Source organism: Scylla paramamosain, chromosome 25 (genome assembly GCF_035594125.1).
Source record: "Scylla paramamosain isolate STU-SP2022 chromosome 25, ASM3559412v1, whole genome shotgun sequence".
Lineage (NCBI taxonomy): Eukaryota > Metazoa > Arthropoda > Malacostraca > Decapoda > Portunidae > Scylla > Scylla paramamosain.
The window spans coordinates 18,650,107-18,663,392 of NC_087175.1; the positions used below are offsets into that span (position 1 = coordinate 18,650,107).

At 42.8% G+C, this 13,286-nt stretch overlaps 1 protein-coding gene across 1 annotated transcript; it reads left to right on the forward strand.

Moving 5' to 3' along the window:
* Positions 1 to 7,376: 7,376 nt before the first annotated feature.
* LOC135113273 (cuticle protein 7-like) lies at positions 7,377 to 10,439 on the forward strand. The gene is made up of 3 exons (XM_064028483.1): positions 7,377 to 7,507; positions 9,185 to 9,367; positions 9,943 to 10,439. Exons 1-3 carry the CDS (start codon positions 7,403 to 7,405, stop codon positions 10,300 to 10,302), a joined length of 648 nt encoding a protein of 215 aa, XP_063884553.1. The 5' UTR covers positions 7,377 to 7,402; the 3' UTR covers positions 10,303 to 10,439.
* Positions 10,440 to 13,286: the final 2,847 nt, after the last annotated feature.

The following is a 13,286-nucleotide window of genomic DNA, read 5'->3' on the forward strand; positions in this document are numbered from 1 at the left end:
GGGTCGTCCGGACAGATGAGACGTGGAGGCCGATTCCCTGGATCCCATGACAGTGGAGTTAGGCTGGAGGGCTGACTGACTGAGGGGCACCTTGCGGCTGAAATGAACATTTGGGTTTAATATGAGATAGTGGTCAGAAGCTGGTCCAGCAGACTCCAGGTCATGCTTTCCCAGCCCCTCCAGATAAGATTGTAATTGAGGAGGCATGCTGGATTTCACTTCTTCATACACAAATAGCTCTAAAAGTTTCTTATAACTTCCCCCAACCCCCTCACTGTCTACCCAGCGTTTTGCTTGGGCCATTTTCTCCCTGAAGAATTCTACGCAAGTCTGGTTGGGTTGTTTGAGAGTGGATCTGAAGATTTTCCTGTAGTGCGAGGGGACACGCTCATAGGCCCTCAAGACAGTGGACTTGATTGTAGAGTAGTCACGGGATTCTTCGGCTGTCAATGCAGTGTACGCCTGTCTAGCTGCCCCGGTGAAGACATTGCTGAGGAGTGGGGCCCAGCGATGGAGAGGCCACTGATGTATGGAGGCATTCTTCTCGAATTGCGAAAAAAAATCCTCTGGGTCTTTCTCACAGAAGGGAGGGACGTACTTCTCAGCTTTATCATCCCGGGACATCTCCCGAGCCCTATTTTGCTCTCTCAGGAGTTCCAGACGGATCCGATCCCTCTCGATGCTGAGCTTGGCCCCCTCAGTATCCCCAATGAATGCAGGGAAGGCTTCTTCTACCTCCTCTTGGCTAAATATGTTTTCATCGACTAGATGCTCGAGGACGATATTTTGAAGATGAGCCTTGTTGAACGAAGCCCTGACTTCCAGCTGGAAGTGGGTAGCCAAGCGGGCCCACTGACTCTTTGGAAGGGGCACAAGAGCTCCAACTGAGGGATTCTCTATAAACTCCTCCAGATCCAACATGTTTGCTAATAAAGAATAGAATTCTAGAACAACTAACTAGCTAGCTAATGGAACAGCCACAAAGAAAGGAACACAAGTAGAAATCACGAAATGGTATCAATATGAAGTGATTTGGTCCCTAAAGGGATAAAACTTAAGCTGCACAGCCACCAGATGAGAGAAGCAGAATGATACAGCTAAAAAGTAAAATGCCAACAATACTAGAATACAGTTACTGAAAAACACTGGAGAACACAGATAAAGGAGCACTGCACCAAGTAGACTACCCCCCCCAAAACACGTGGGATGATACAGTACAGCAACTCACAAAATCAGGAACAAGAAGACACTGCCCACCAACACGTGGGAATATTCATACAGTACTAGAATTGATAAAACGTTGACAAAATACGTGGAATGATACAGCACAGCAATCACATGAATCAAAAGTGGATGACCGAAGCACTGATTTATATTATTCATCCATCAAGAAAATCACATCCCGGTCAGGCCCCCATTTGTTGCGCCCCTTCTCCTCCTCTAAGTCGACGAGGCTTACCACTTGCTGTGTCGGGAGCTGACCTACCCTGACACCCTCCTTCTCCACCGTTCTATAGCTGATCTCCGTGGTAAATAAGGGGAAGAGACGAACAAGGATCACCACGATCTTCCACACAGTGACAAGAAAAATGTGTAGTTGGGAATGGATGATTGATGAGAAAAAACAACGACGATAGCTTAAGCAACACCGTCTATTCAGGGTAAAAGACACACAGATAACACAACACAATTAACACAACTGAAGGATGTCCTAAGAGGAGGAATTCGTCAAGAACACGAACCCACCTTCCTGACTATCACTATTAACCACGTGGTTACCAAAGCGGCTCTCTCGGCAAGCACAGGGAGGATGAGAGAGGAACGTCCTGCCCAGGCCGCAGCGAGTGAGAGAGAGAGAGAGCAAGCGCCCAGCCGCGGCCTTTCCTGGGTCGGCGGCCACCCCACGTGACCCAGTTTAATCCCGGCCAGAGTAGTCGAGAACTCAATGCAGTACAAGGGGAGAATATTATTACATATATATAAATACTATAGAACCAAGGATGATGTTACAATCGTTTTAAGGTCACAAGAAGTGAAGTGACATATAACTAGGTATGGGAATAGCAAACAAGTAATGTAAAATAGTTGACTCTTCCGTGGGAGTGGGGATAGTCTCGGCTGCTCTTGCCTTAATGACTCATAACCTAGCTAGCTAACTTAAACTACTAACTTAACAATATATAGATACATTTTCACAATATATACAAGGTAAAATAATAAGAATTAATTTGAGATATACGTCTAGCTTAAAATAGGACTGCATCAAATAAGATATTATTAATATTATAGATGTCTCACGTGTCTGGCCAGGAGGGTATTGTCTATTAGAAAGTGGCGCGTAGGCCTATAAGAAAGGGGTGACTAATTAAATACATATATACACGTGACACACACACACACACACACACACACACACGTAAAAATGCTGTTCACTTACGTTTAATTTTGTGTGGGAGGGTATCATATTGTTGTTGTTGTTGTTGTTGTTGTTGTTGTTGTTGTTGTTGTTGTTGTTATTGATAGTAGTAGTAATAGTAGTAGTACTAGTAGTAGTAGTAGTAGTAGTAGCCTTGATGGTGGTGATAGCAATGGTAATGGTGTAATGACAACATTTCAAGTAGTAAAAATAGCAGCAGTAGCACCACCACCACCACCACCACCACCACCACCACCACCACCAGTAACAGCAGCAGCAGCAGCATATCATTATTATTATTATTATTATTATTATTATTATTATTATTATTATTGTTATTATTATTATTGTTAGTAGTAGTAGTAGTAGTAGTAGTAGTAGTAGTAGTAGTAGTAGTAGTAGTAGTAGTCAGGTGGAGTGTTGCCCCTCACCAGGGAAACCATCCACCTGCTGAAGGAAAAACATCCTCCCCCCAGTGACGAGGAGGGCCTCAGGATGCAGGGGCCTTTCCGCAAGCCCAATGATGTCATCTACGAGGTGATTACTGGAGAGATGATCTGGAAGAAGTCTCTCCAGACACACGGCAGTGCTGGTCCCTCAGGACTAGACGCTAGAGGGTGGCGTCGCCTGTTGAGCGGCGCACTCTGTGGCAGCGCCGCTAACGACCTATGCGGCGCCCTGGCAGCACTGGCGAGGAAGCTTGCCACCACAAATTGTCACCACGTCGAGGCTCTCACCGCATGCCGATTAATTCCGCTGGACAAAAAGCCGGGATGCAGACCAATTGGCATCGGCGAGGTGATAAGACGCATCGTGGGTAAATGCGTCATGACGGTGGTCAAGGACGACGTAAGGAGGGCAGCTGGGAACCTGCAAGTATGTGCAGGACAGCAGGCAGGAGGGGAAGCCGCCATCCACGCTATGAGGGAAATGTTCAGTGAAGACAATTGTGAAGCGGTGTTATTAGTGGACGCCAAAAACGCTTTCAACACTATTAACAGAAAAACAATGCTTCACAACATTCGAGTAAAATGTCCCTCTCTGGCACAATATGTAGAAAACACATATAGTGACCCCTCGGATTTGTACATATGTAGTAATAGTGGTAATAGTGTTAAGGTGTTAAAGTTCATGGAAGGGACAACACAAGGCGACCCAGTGGCCATGGCGATGTACGCCCTCGGACTTTCAGTGCTGCAACAAGTTATCTCATATGAGAAAACGAGTGTGAAGCAAGTGGCGTACGCAGATGACCTGTCAGGAGCCGGCAAAATAACAGACTTGAAAAAATGGTGGGGCTTAGTGAACGACAATGGTCCCATCATAGGGTACACACCCAATGCCGCTAAGTCCGTCCTTATTGTAAAGCCTGAACACTATGACAGTGCAGTGGATAGCTTCAGTGGCAGTGGAGTTATAATAACAAAGGATGGACAACGGCATCTGGGTGCTGTCATCGGAACAGAGGAGTTCAAGAAGGAGTACATAGGAGAAAAGGTGAAGGAGTGGATACATGAGGTGGAAGTCCTGTCTGATATGGCCAGGACTGAGCCTCATGCAGCCTACTCTGCCTACACCCACGGCTTGCAGCATCGATGGAGATTCGCCATGCGCACCATCCCAGGCATCAGCCCTCTCCTTGCACCACTGGAGGTCTCGATAAGGAACACCTTCCTCCCAGCGTTACTGAGATACCACACCATCGGAGATGGGGAAAGGGCGCTGCTCGAACTTCCACCAAGACTGGGCGGGATGGGAATCACCTCCCCTGAGAAGTTGGCGACTGTGGAGAACCTCAACTCCCTCAAGCTCACCAGGTCCCTCACAGAGAAGATCATTGCTCAGGACGCACATGGTGAAATAGCCCAAAGTGCAGTCACTGAGCAAGGACGAATTATATCTAGAGATAGGCAACAACATCAACGAAACTGTCTCGAAGACCTGATAAACATCCTGCCTGCAACCACAGTGAGAAAAATCCTCACTGCACAGGAAACGGGAGCCTCCAACTGGCTAACGTCACTGCCCATCAGAGCGAAGGGCTTCAGCCTCAACAAACAAGAATTTGTCGACGCCATTGCTCTGAGGTACGGCTGGCCGATAGAAGGACTCCCCAGTACTTGTGTGTGTGGCTCCCCCAATGACGTCAACCACACCATGACGTGCAAAAAGGGGGGATTCGTATGTATCAGGCACGATGAGGTGAGAGATCTGACTGCCAGCATGCTCAAGGAGGTGTGCCACGATGTCTCCACTGAACCGACCCTCCTGCCGCTAGACGGCGAGCACCTGCGCTACAGAACAGCCAACACCACCAACGAGGCTCGAGTCGACGTCAGTGCACGAGGATTCTGGACAAGGGGACAGAAAGCATTCATGGACATACGGATCTTTGACCCGATGGCCGCCTGTCACCACGAACTCTCCCTGGAGGCCGCCCACCGCAAGAATGAGCAGGAGAAGATCCGAGCGTATGGGGAGAGAATCCAACACGTTGACCATGGCAGCTTCACACCTCTGGTCTTCACCACATCTGGCGGGATGGGCTCCAAGGCTCAGTGCTTCTACTCAAGACTAGCCGACCTAATGGCAGAAAAGAAGCACCAGCCAAGGAGCCATGTCGTCGCATGGATGAGGTGCCGTCTCTCATTCTCCCTCCTCAGATCCGCCCTCCTGTGCATCAGGGGGACAAGGCATTCCACTCCCATACCTGCAGACTTAGGAGGCCTCGACTGCGAGGCTACAGTGGTGGAGAGTGGCATAAGAGTAGATAGAGTAGAGGTAGAGTGAATTTATAGTTAACAACTAATGTTTATATTATAGAGTATTAGATATGGTTGGATGCCACAGTCATTAGCGAGAACTGGGGCTAATGACCTCCAAGTAATGGAGCCCCTAATTGACACATCAATAAACATGGGGTGGAGGTATTAGTAGTAGTAAAAAAAAAAAAAAAAAAAAAAAAAAAGTAGTAGTAGTAGTAGCAGAAGTAGCAGTAGTAGTAGTAGCAGTAGTAGTAGTAGTAGTAGTAGTAGTAGTAGTAGTAGTAGTAGTAGTAGTAGTAGTAGTAGTACTGTAGTAGTAGTACTGTAGTAGTAGTAGTCGTAGTAGTAGTAGTAGTAGTAGTAGTAGTAGTAGTAGTAGTAGTAGTAGTAGTAGTAGTAGTACTGTAGTAGTAGTAGTAGTAGTAGTAGTAGTAGTAGTAGTAGCAATATCATTTGTGGTAGTAGTAATAGCACCAAAATTCACAATCAAATCGTAACGATCACCTACTATATATTTACTGACACATTATACATGAATTTTACAACTCCTCGTAGTAGTAGTAGTAGTAGTAGTAGTAGTAGTAGTAGTAGTAGTAGTAGTAGTAGTAGTAGTAGTAGTAGTAGTTGTTGTTGTTGTTGTTGTTGTTGTTGTTGTTGTTGTTGTTGTTGTTGTTGTTGTTGTTGTTGTTGTTGTTGTTGTTGTTGTTGTTGTTGTTGTTGTTGTTGTTGTTGTTATTGTTGCTATTGCTGTTCTTGTTGCTGTTATACTAGCAGTAGTAACAGTAACAATAGAAATAGTATCAAAGGCAGCATTCCTAATAGCACTGGTTTGCTGACAAAATCTAACCATCCAAACCTAAACAAAACACCACCACAACAACCGCACCAGTCCTTACACAAACCTTACCTGAATAATTCCTGTGTCCATTCAAACCCACTCAAACATAACACATATCACAACAAACACGCTTCACCTGCAACCCACTCTCTCTCTCACTCTCACTCTCTCTCTCTCTCTCTCTCTCTCTCTCTCTCTCTCTCTCTCTCTCTCTCTCTCTCTCTCAATGGCAAGTCAATGAGGGCAGGGTGAGCACTAAAGCATCACGCCTCACTAATTAAGGTCTGGGTGAAATAACTCCTTTGATGTGCTCCCTCTCTCTGCACCTGCCTTGAAAGTTTCCACCTGTGTAGTTTATCTGGGTCAGGTAATACTCCTTGTTTGGGATTGTGTTTGACCGTGAGGAGATTAGCACGATGATAAAAGTAGGAAAAGAAAGGCAAGGAAGATTGAGAAGGGTGTGAGATGAAGGAGGAGGAGGAGGAGCAGGAGGAGCAGTAAATAGAAGAACAACAACAAACACAACAACAACAACAACACAACAACAACAACAACACCAACAATAACAACAACAACAACAATAAGAGGAAAGAAAAAAAGAAGGCAAACACCAGCACCACCAACAACAATAAACAAACACAGGCAAACAAATAAACAAACAAACAAACATCAACAAAAAACGATTACAAATTTAAATAACATTCACAATATATAACAATGTTAAATGTTGGTACGTACAGTATTCTCTCTCTCTCTCTCTCTCTCTCTCTCTCTCTCTCTCTCTCTCTCTCTCTCTCTCTCTCTCTCTCTCTCTCTCTCTCTCTCTCTCTCTCTCTCTCTCTCTCTCTCTCTCTCTCTATCTCTGTCTCTCTCTTACTCAACATACCACTTGACCATTATAGTTGTTGCGCCTCGAGAGAGAGAGAGAGAGAGAGAGAGAGAGAGAGAGAGAGAGAGAGAGAGAGAGAGAGAGAGAGAGAGAGAGAGAGAGAGAGAGAGAGAGAGAGAGGAATACGTAATCAAAGAAAAACGAGAATTAAAAGATAATAAAAGAGAACTGGACAAAATAAGACAACATAAGATTATTTCAAGACACTTCAACAGATGCATAGAAGAAAAATGACATTGATGACTAAAGAAAAAGAAAAACAAGAAAAGGAGATTGAAAAAGAATGGCCACTAACACATAACAGTTATAAAGAACACACACACACACACACACACACACACACACACACACACACACACACACACACACACACACACACACACACACACACACACACACACACACACACACACACACAAGCCATGATCCTCACCATAACACAGTCTTAAACCCTAAAAATATCACAACTTCCATAAACAACTGGAAGAAAGTCAATGCCACGGGGAGCTGGGCGGGGCCGGAGGAGCTATATAAGAGGGCCACTCTCCTTCGCACCACGTCACTCCTTCAGCATCCCTCCTATCACGATGACCTGCAGGGTGAGAGTCCACTCCTGTTTACATCTGTGTCTCTGCGTCTCTCTCTCTTTTTTTCTTATTATCTTGATGTTTCGGTGTCTAAATATAGTAGTCTTTAAATGCTCTTATACTCGATCTGTTTATCTGTATCTCTAAGTCTTCGTATTTCTTTCTGTCTATTGATGTCTTATAACTCTGATATTGTGAAATGTAAATACAGGAGTCTTCAATTATCTTACGGTAGATCAGTTTATCTCTTGTTGGTCTCTCTGTGTCTGTTTCTTCGTCCTTCTTTTTTTTTTTTCTAGTATGCTATTTTTACTATATTATTAATTTTCTCTTCCAACTTCTCCTCGTTTGTTTCATTTCATCTTTTAAATCATATTCTTTTCAGTCTCTTTTCTCATCTTCCTCCTTCTCGTCTTCGTCTTTTTTCTTATTTTATTTTCAACACAATGACAATGTCATTTCACTCTCTCCCTTGCCTCTCCCCAGCCCATCCCAGCCCTTCTCTACAGCCCAGTACACTCTCCCCTCTCCATCTCCCCTTCCCCAGCCCATCCCAGTTCTTCTCAATACTCTTCTACACTCCAACATCTCCCTTTTCCTCTCCCTATCACGTCCCAGCTCTTCCATATAGTTTAGTACTGTCTACTCTCTCCCATCTCTCTCCCTAACTCCATCCCTCTTCCCATCCCTTCCCCAAGCCCTTCCCTATAGTCTAATACACTCTCCTCTCCCTTTTCTACGCTCCCTTCTTTCCCTATTTCACCACTAATCCTTCTCTGTAGCCCAGTACTCTCCCCCATCTCTCCTCCCCTTCCTCCCCTGTGCCTTGCATCTATTCTCAGCACGTTAGGGAAATTGATGTTACTATTGTGGCGTTGCTGTCTTGTATGGCTGCGTTTCGGCCTTCATGTAACGTGGGTCTGGAGAAGGGCCGTGTTTGTGTGCGTGGGAGGGTGCGGGAGGGTGCGGGTGGATGTGGGAGGGGCTGGTGAGATTCAGATTGAACATGGAGGCATCAGTTCCGTCACACACTCCGCCATGGCAGCTAAGGTGAGGACCTGTGAAAAGACTGCGGTACTCAGAGGGGATGCTCAAGTGGTGGGGTGCTGAGCTTGATGTGTCTTGTCTTTTTGTGTGTGACGGGTTTTCTGTCTTTTTCTTATTTTTGCAAGTGTTTCATAGGTTTTTTTTCATTATTTTGTTTTTTGCTTATTTTTTTACTTCCGTTTCGTGAGTTTTCTGTTTTCTTCTCCTATTTTTCTGTCTCTTTGGTGGATTTGTCTTCGCTTTATCATCTTTTTTTTTTTTTTGCAGTAGATTAATGTGTTTTCCTTTTCTTGCTCTACTTCTTTAGGCTTTTTTTTTTCTTTATAGATTTTTGTTCTCTCTTTTTACTTTTTTTTCCGTCTGTTTGATGGATCTTTTTTTCTTTTTCCTAATTTTTGTAACTGTTCGATGGAAGTTCTCTTTCTCTTCTTATTTTTGCAACTATTAGATCAGTTTTCGTTTTATTATCTTTTTTCTTTTCCTTTTCCTTATTTTGCAAGTGTTTGGTAGATTTTCCTTGTCTTTCTTATTTTTTTTGTAACTTCACAGACTTTCGTTTTCTTTTCCTTATTTTTGCAGTCTTGATGGATATCTTTTTTTTATTTTCTTATTTTTGTAACTGATTTTCGTGTTTCTCTCCAGGTCGCACTCCTTCTTTCCCTTGTGGTTGTGGCCGCCGCACGCCCCTCCACAACCTACAGCGACCCTACCCCATCCTATCAAGCCCCTGCCCATCCTACCCCATCCTACCACGCCCCTGCCCATCCCTCACCTTCTTACCACGCCCCAGCCCCCTCCTACCACTCCGCCGAGCAGCACCCTGATGTAAGTGGATGTTAGGTTGTCTTTGTTCTCTGTTGAGACGCCCGTTTTGAAAGGCTCTCTTTCCTCAAGGTTTATTTTCATAGGTTGTTGGGGAGATCAGTCAGGTTTTCATGGGTATTTTTCTCTATTAGTGATACAGAATACTTATTAAATTATCAGTAGAAGCATGAAAACATCGTTAAAACCTAATAAATTACAGTAGATCTTATTAAACTACTAAAAGAGTCACGAAAACACTTGAAAACCCTAGAAACTCAGACTTGAACATGCCAAACTACCAACTGAATCATGGAGACCATAGTAACGCCCACTAGAACCTGCCAGACTATCACTAGAAGCAAGAAAATACTTGAAAAACTATAACTCCCACTAGAACACATTAAAATAACACTAGAATCATAAAAAACCCAATAACTCCCAATATAACACAAGCTAAAACAATACTTACGAAGACCCACTTGGAAAAAACCTCGATCACTTCACTAGAGCTAAAAGTAATCGAGACTGAAACATTTAAGACCCCGAGCTTAATCAAGAGACTGGTCTAAAGTACCTCTTCCTCCCTCTCTCTTCAGGTCCCACCCCAGTACAGCAGCAACTACGCCGTGAAGGACGATTACTCCGGCAACGACTTCGCCGGCACGGAGACTCGCGACGGTTACAACACCCAGGGCTCCTACCAAGTGCTGCTCCCCGACGGCCGCTTGCAGACCGTTACTTACTACGTGGACGGTGACTCAGGCTTCGTGGCCGAGGTGTCTTATGAAGGAGAAGCTCAGTACCCCGAGACTTACGGCCACGCTCCCGCTCCTTCCTACGGCCACGCCCCCGCTCCTTCCTATGGCCACTCCCCCGCTCCCTCCTATGGCGACTCTCCAGCCCCATCCTACACTCCTGCCCCCGTCTACTCCCCCGCCCCTTCCTACCACGCGTAATGTCCTAATTTAGTGACCAGTTTTTCTCCAGTGCCTTACCCAGATTTCCCCCCGACCCTCTTGCCTACCTGCCATGTACATATTCCTGTATTTAATTGATTGAAGACGAGCCGCAAATATATAAACTGGATCCATGATTTTTGAACTTTTCTTGTCTTTATCTTGTTTTTAAAAATTTTATTTGGTGTTTTTTTTTTTTCGTGGGTGTTAATATTTTTTTTCTTAAGTCGTCTGATCTGCTGAAAATCTCCTTACTGAACCTGCCAACTATAATAACCCTTTCAATGCAATATACAACAATTTACAGCATGAACAAACACAATAGCAATCTTAAAACCAACTGCTAGATAGAAAAAAAGTTAAAGAAATAGAGTTTTCAATTTCCAACCAGTATAATGCGTAGAGGTGACTGGAGGACTCAGGAAATGTCTCGAATAGTTTGTAAAATAGTAACAGTGAAAGAGTTAAAGAGATCAGAGGACATCACCCTTACAAAACATTCAGGTGATCTCTTGAAACTCATCAGAACAACCTAGTGTAAATTAGATGTGGAAAAAACTGGAGAATTTTCAACTTAGGATCAAACTAGACAACGCAATGCACAATGGCTTGAAGAGAGCAACCACAAAACTTACTAAAACCATCTACTAGCAACCTTGAATAAGAATATAAAAAGCACTACAAGTTTCAAAAAGTTCAGATTGAGGAGAGACGCTAGAGTGCTGTGGCAATTGACTTTTGACCATGACTGTATGAAAAATTGATAATAAGAAATAAGAGAACAAACGAGCTACAAGATTCAGATGGTTCAGATTGAAGAAATACGCTAAATACAGAGAAAAGAAGTTGCTGTTTTAATTTTACGTTTGGCCACGACAGTACGTATCATCGAGAAAAATATCCCTTCGCTCTTACAAGACCTTCCTGTGCTATTTTATTTATTTATTTTTTTTTCATGGTTAATATTTGTTTTTAATGATGCACAGTACTTATGTTTAATAAACTATCTATGCATCCATCCGTCCATCCATCCATCCATCTATCTATTTATCTATCTACTTATCTATCAACCTGTCTATTTATTTATCTATATATATCTATCTGTCTATGATTATATTATCTTATATCCACATTTTTACGTCTTTAGAGTTTTCAAGTATGGTACTTTTATTTTCTTTATTTAATACCGAGTGTCTTTCATTACGGATACTATTTTTTTTTTTGTGTGTATTTTTTTTCCTGGGTTTTATTCCGTTATATGATCTTTCTCTTCTTTGACTCCTCTCTCTCTCTCTCTCTCTCTCTCTCTCTCTCTCTCTCTCTCTCTCTCTCTCTCTCTCTCTCTCTCTCTCTCTCTCTTGAGGTATGCCTAAATAACCAAAAAAAAGACTTTACATTGAATTTTACAGCTTAGATTGTATAAAAAAAAAAAAAAAAGATATAACACGAAACTCCACAACACTAAGGTTCTCGTAACACGGAACATCAACTTCAGGTAACGTAACAGAAAATGCTCTACTTTTTTTTTTTTTTTTTTTTTAGCATTGCCGTCACCACCACCATCACCACCACCACCACCATCACCCTCACTAGCATCACCACCACCATCATTATCACTATTACGGTAACTACCACATTATTACAACTACCACTACTTCTGCTACCACTACCACCACCGCCACTACCGCATTACCTCATTCCCTCCTCACCACTCCAAGCACTACCATTAACACCGTCACTATCACTAACCATAACCACCAGAACCACCAGAACCAACACCACTACCACCATTACCATCACCATCATCATGTTCAGAATCAACAAGGAGAAAAGAAAAATAGAGAAAAAAAAATGCTAATTACAATATCAACCAAACTTGTCATCACCATCACCACCACCACCATCACTATCAACACTACTCCCATACACCACTTTCACAACCTTCGCCATCACAATCAAGCCGACAGAGACACAGTACGGCCATTATCATCACTACTTTCACCATCATCACCACCACCACCAACGCCATCACAGCCACACCCTACCGTCACACGCAGTTTCCCCTTCGCTCCCTCTCCCTCTCTCCTTCCCCACCCCTAACCAGCCCCCAGATAATGGTCACAATTTTGATAATCACTTACTTCAAGGAATCGACCGGACGTGATGAAGTGCTCGAAAAAAAAAAGAGAAGAACGAGAAAAGAAACTAAACGGGAGCAGAGTGTGGTTAAAAAAATTACACGATGGAACACAGGAGAGGAAAAAAAAAATTCTACGTGACGAGATTATAAATTAGTAAACAGAAATGCAATGTAATGGGACTGGAGATAATATAGTGCAATGCAAAGAAATCATTGTAATGTAAAGTAGCATTATAAAAAAAATACAGGATGAGAAATAGGAGAGATAAAAGTATTCTACAAGACACGAATAAGTGACGTGCTAGAATTAGTGAAGAAAATGTAATGGTAATGGAAGTGGAGATTATGTATCGTGATGCAAAGAAAGTAAAACTTAACGCAAGTTGTCAATACAAAAAATAAAAAATAAAAAGTTTAGAAATAAGATAACAGCAAAAATGGCGCAAAAACGAGCACTATAAAAAAAATGGGGTAAAAATTGAGAAAATGAATACAGAAGATGAAGAAATATTAGGCAGACTGAATATACATATAAAAAAAAGAAAATAATTAAGAAAAATGCGATAAAAGATACCAAAAAGAATTACAATAAAAGGGAAAAGGAAAGAAAATATAGGATAAGAATACAGAAGATGTAGAAATATTACACAAACTGAATGTATATATATAAAATAATACATATGATAAAGAAAATGCAACAAAACACACACACACACACACACACACACACACACACTCTCTCTCTCTCTCTCTCTCTCTCTCTCTCTCTCTCTAAGAAAAAAAAAAAAATAGCACCATGACCTGAGTATGAACCTTTTAACTCACTTTCACCAACCAGGAAAAG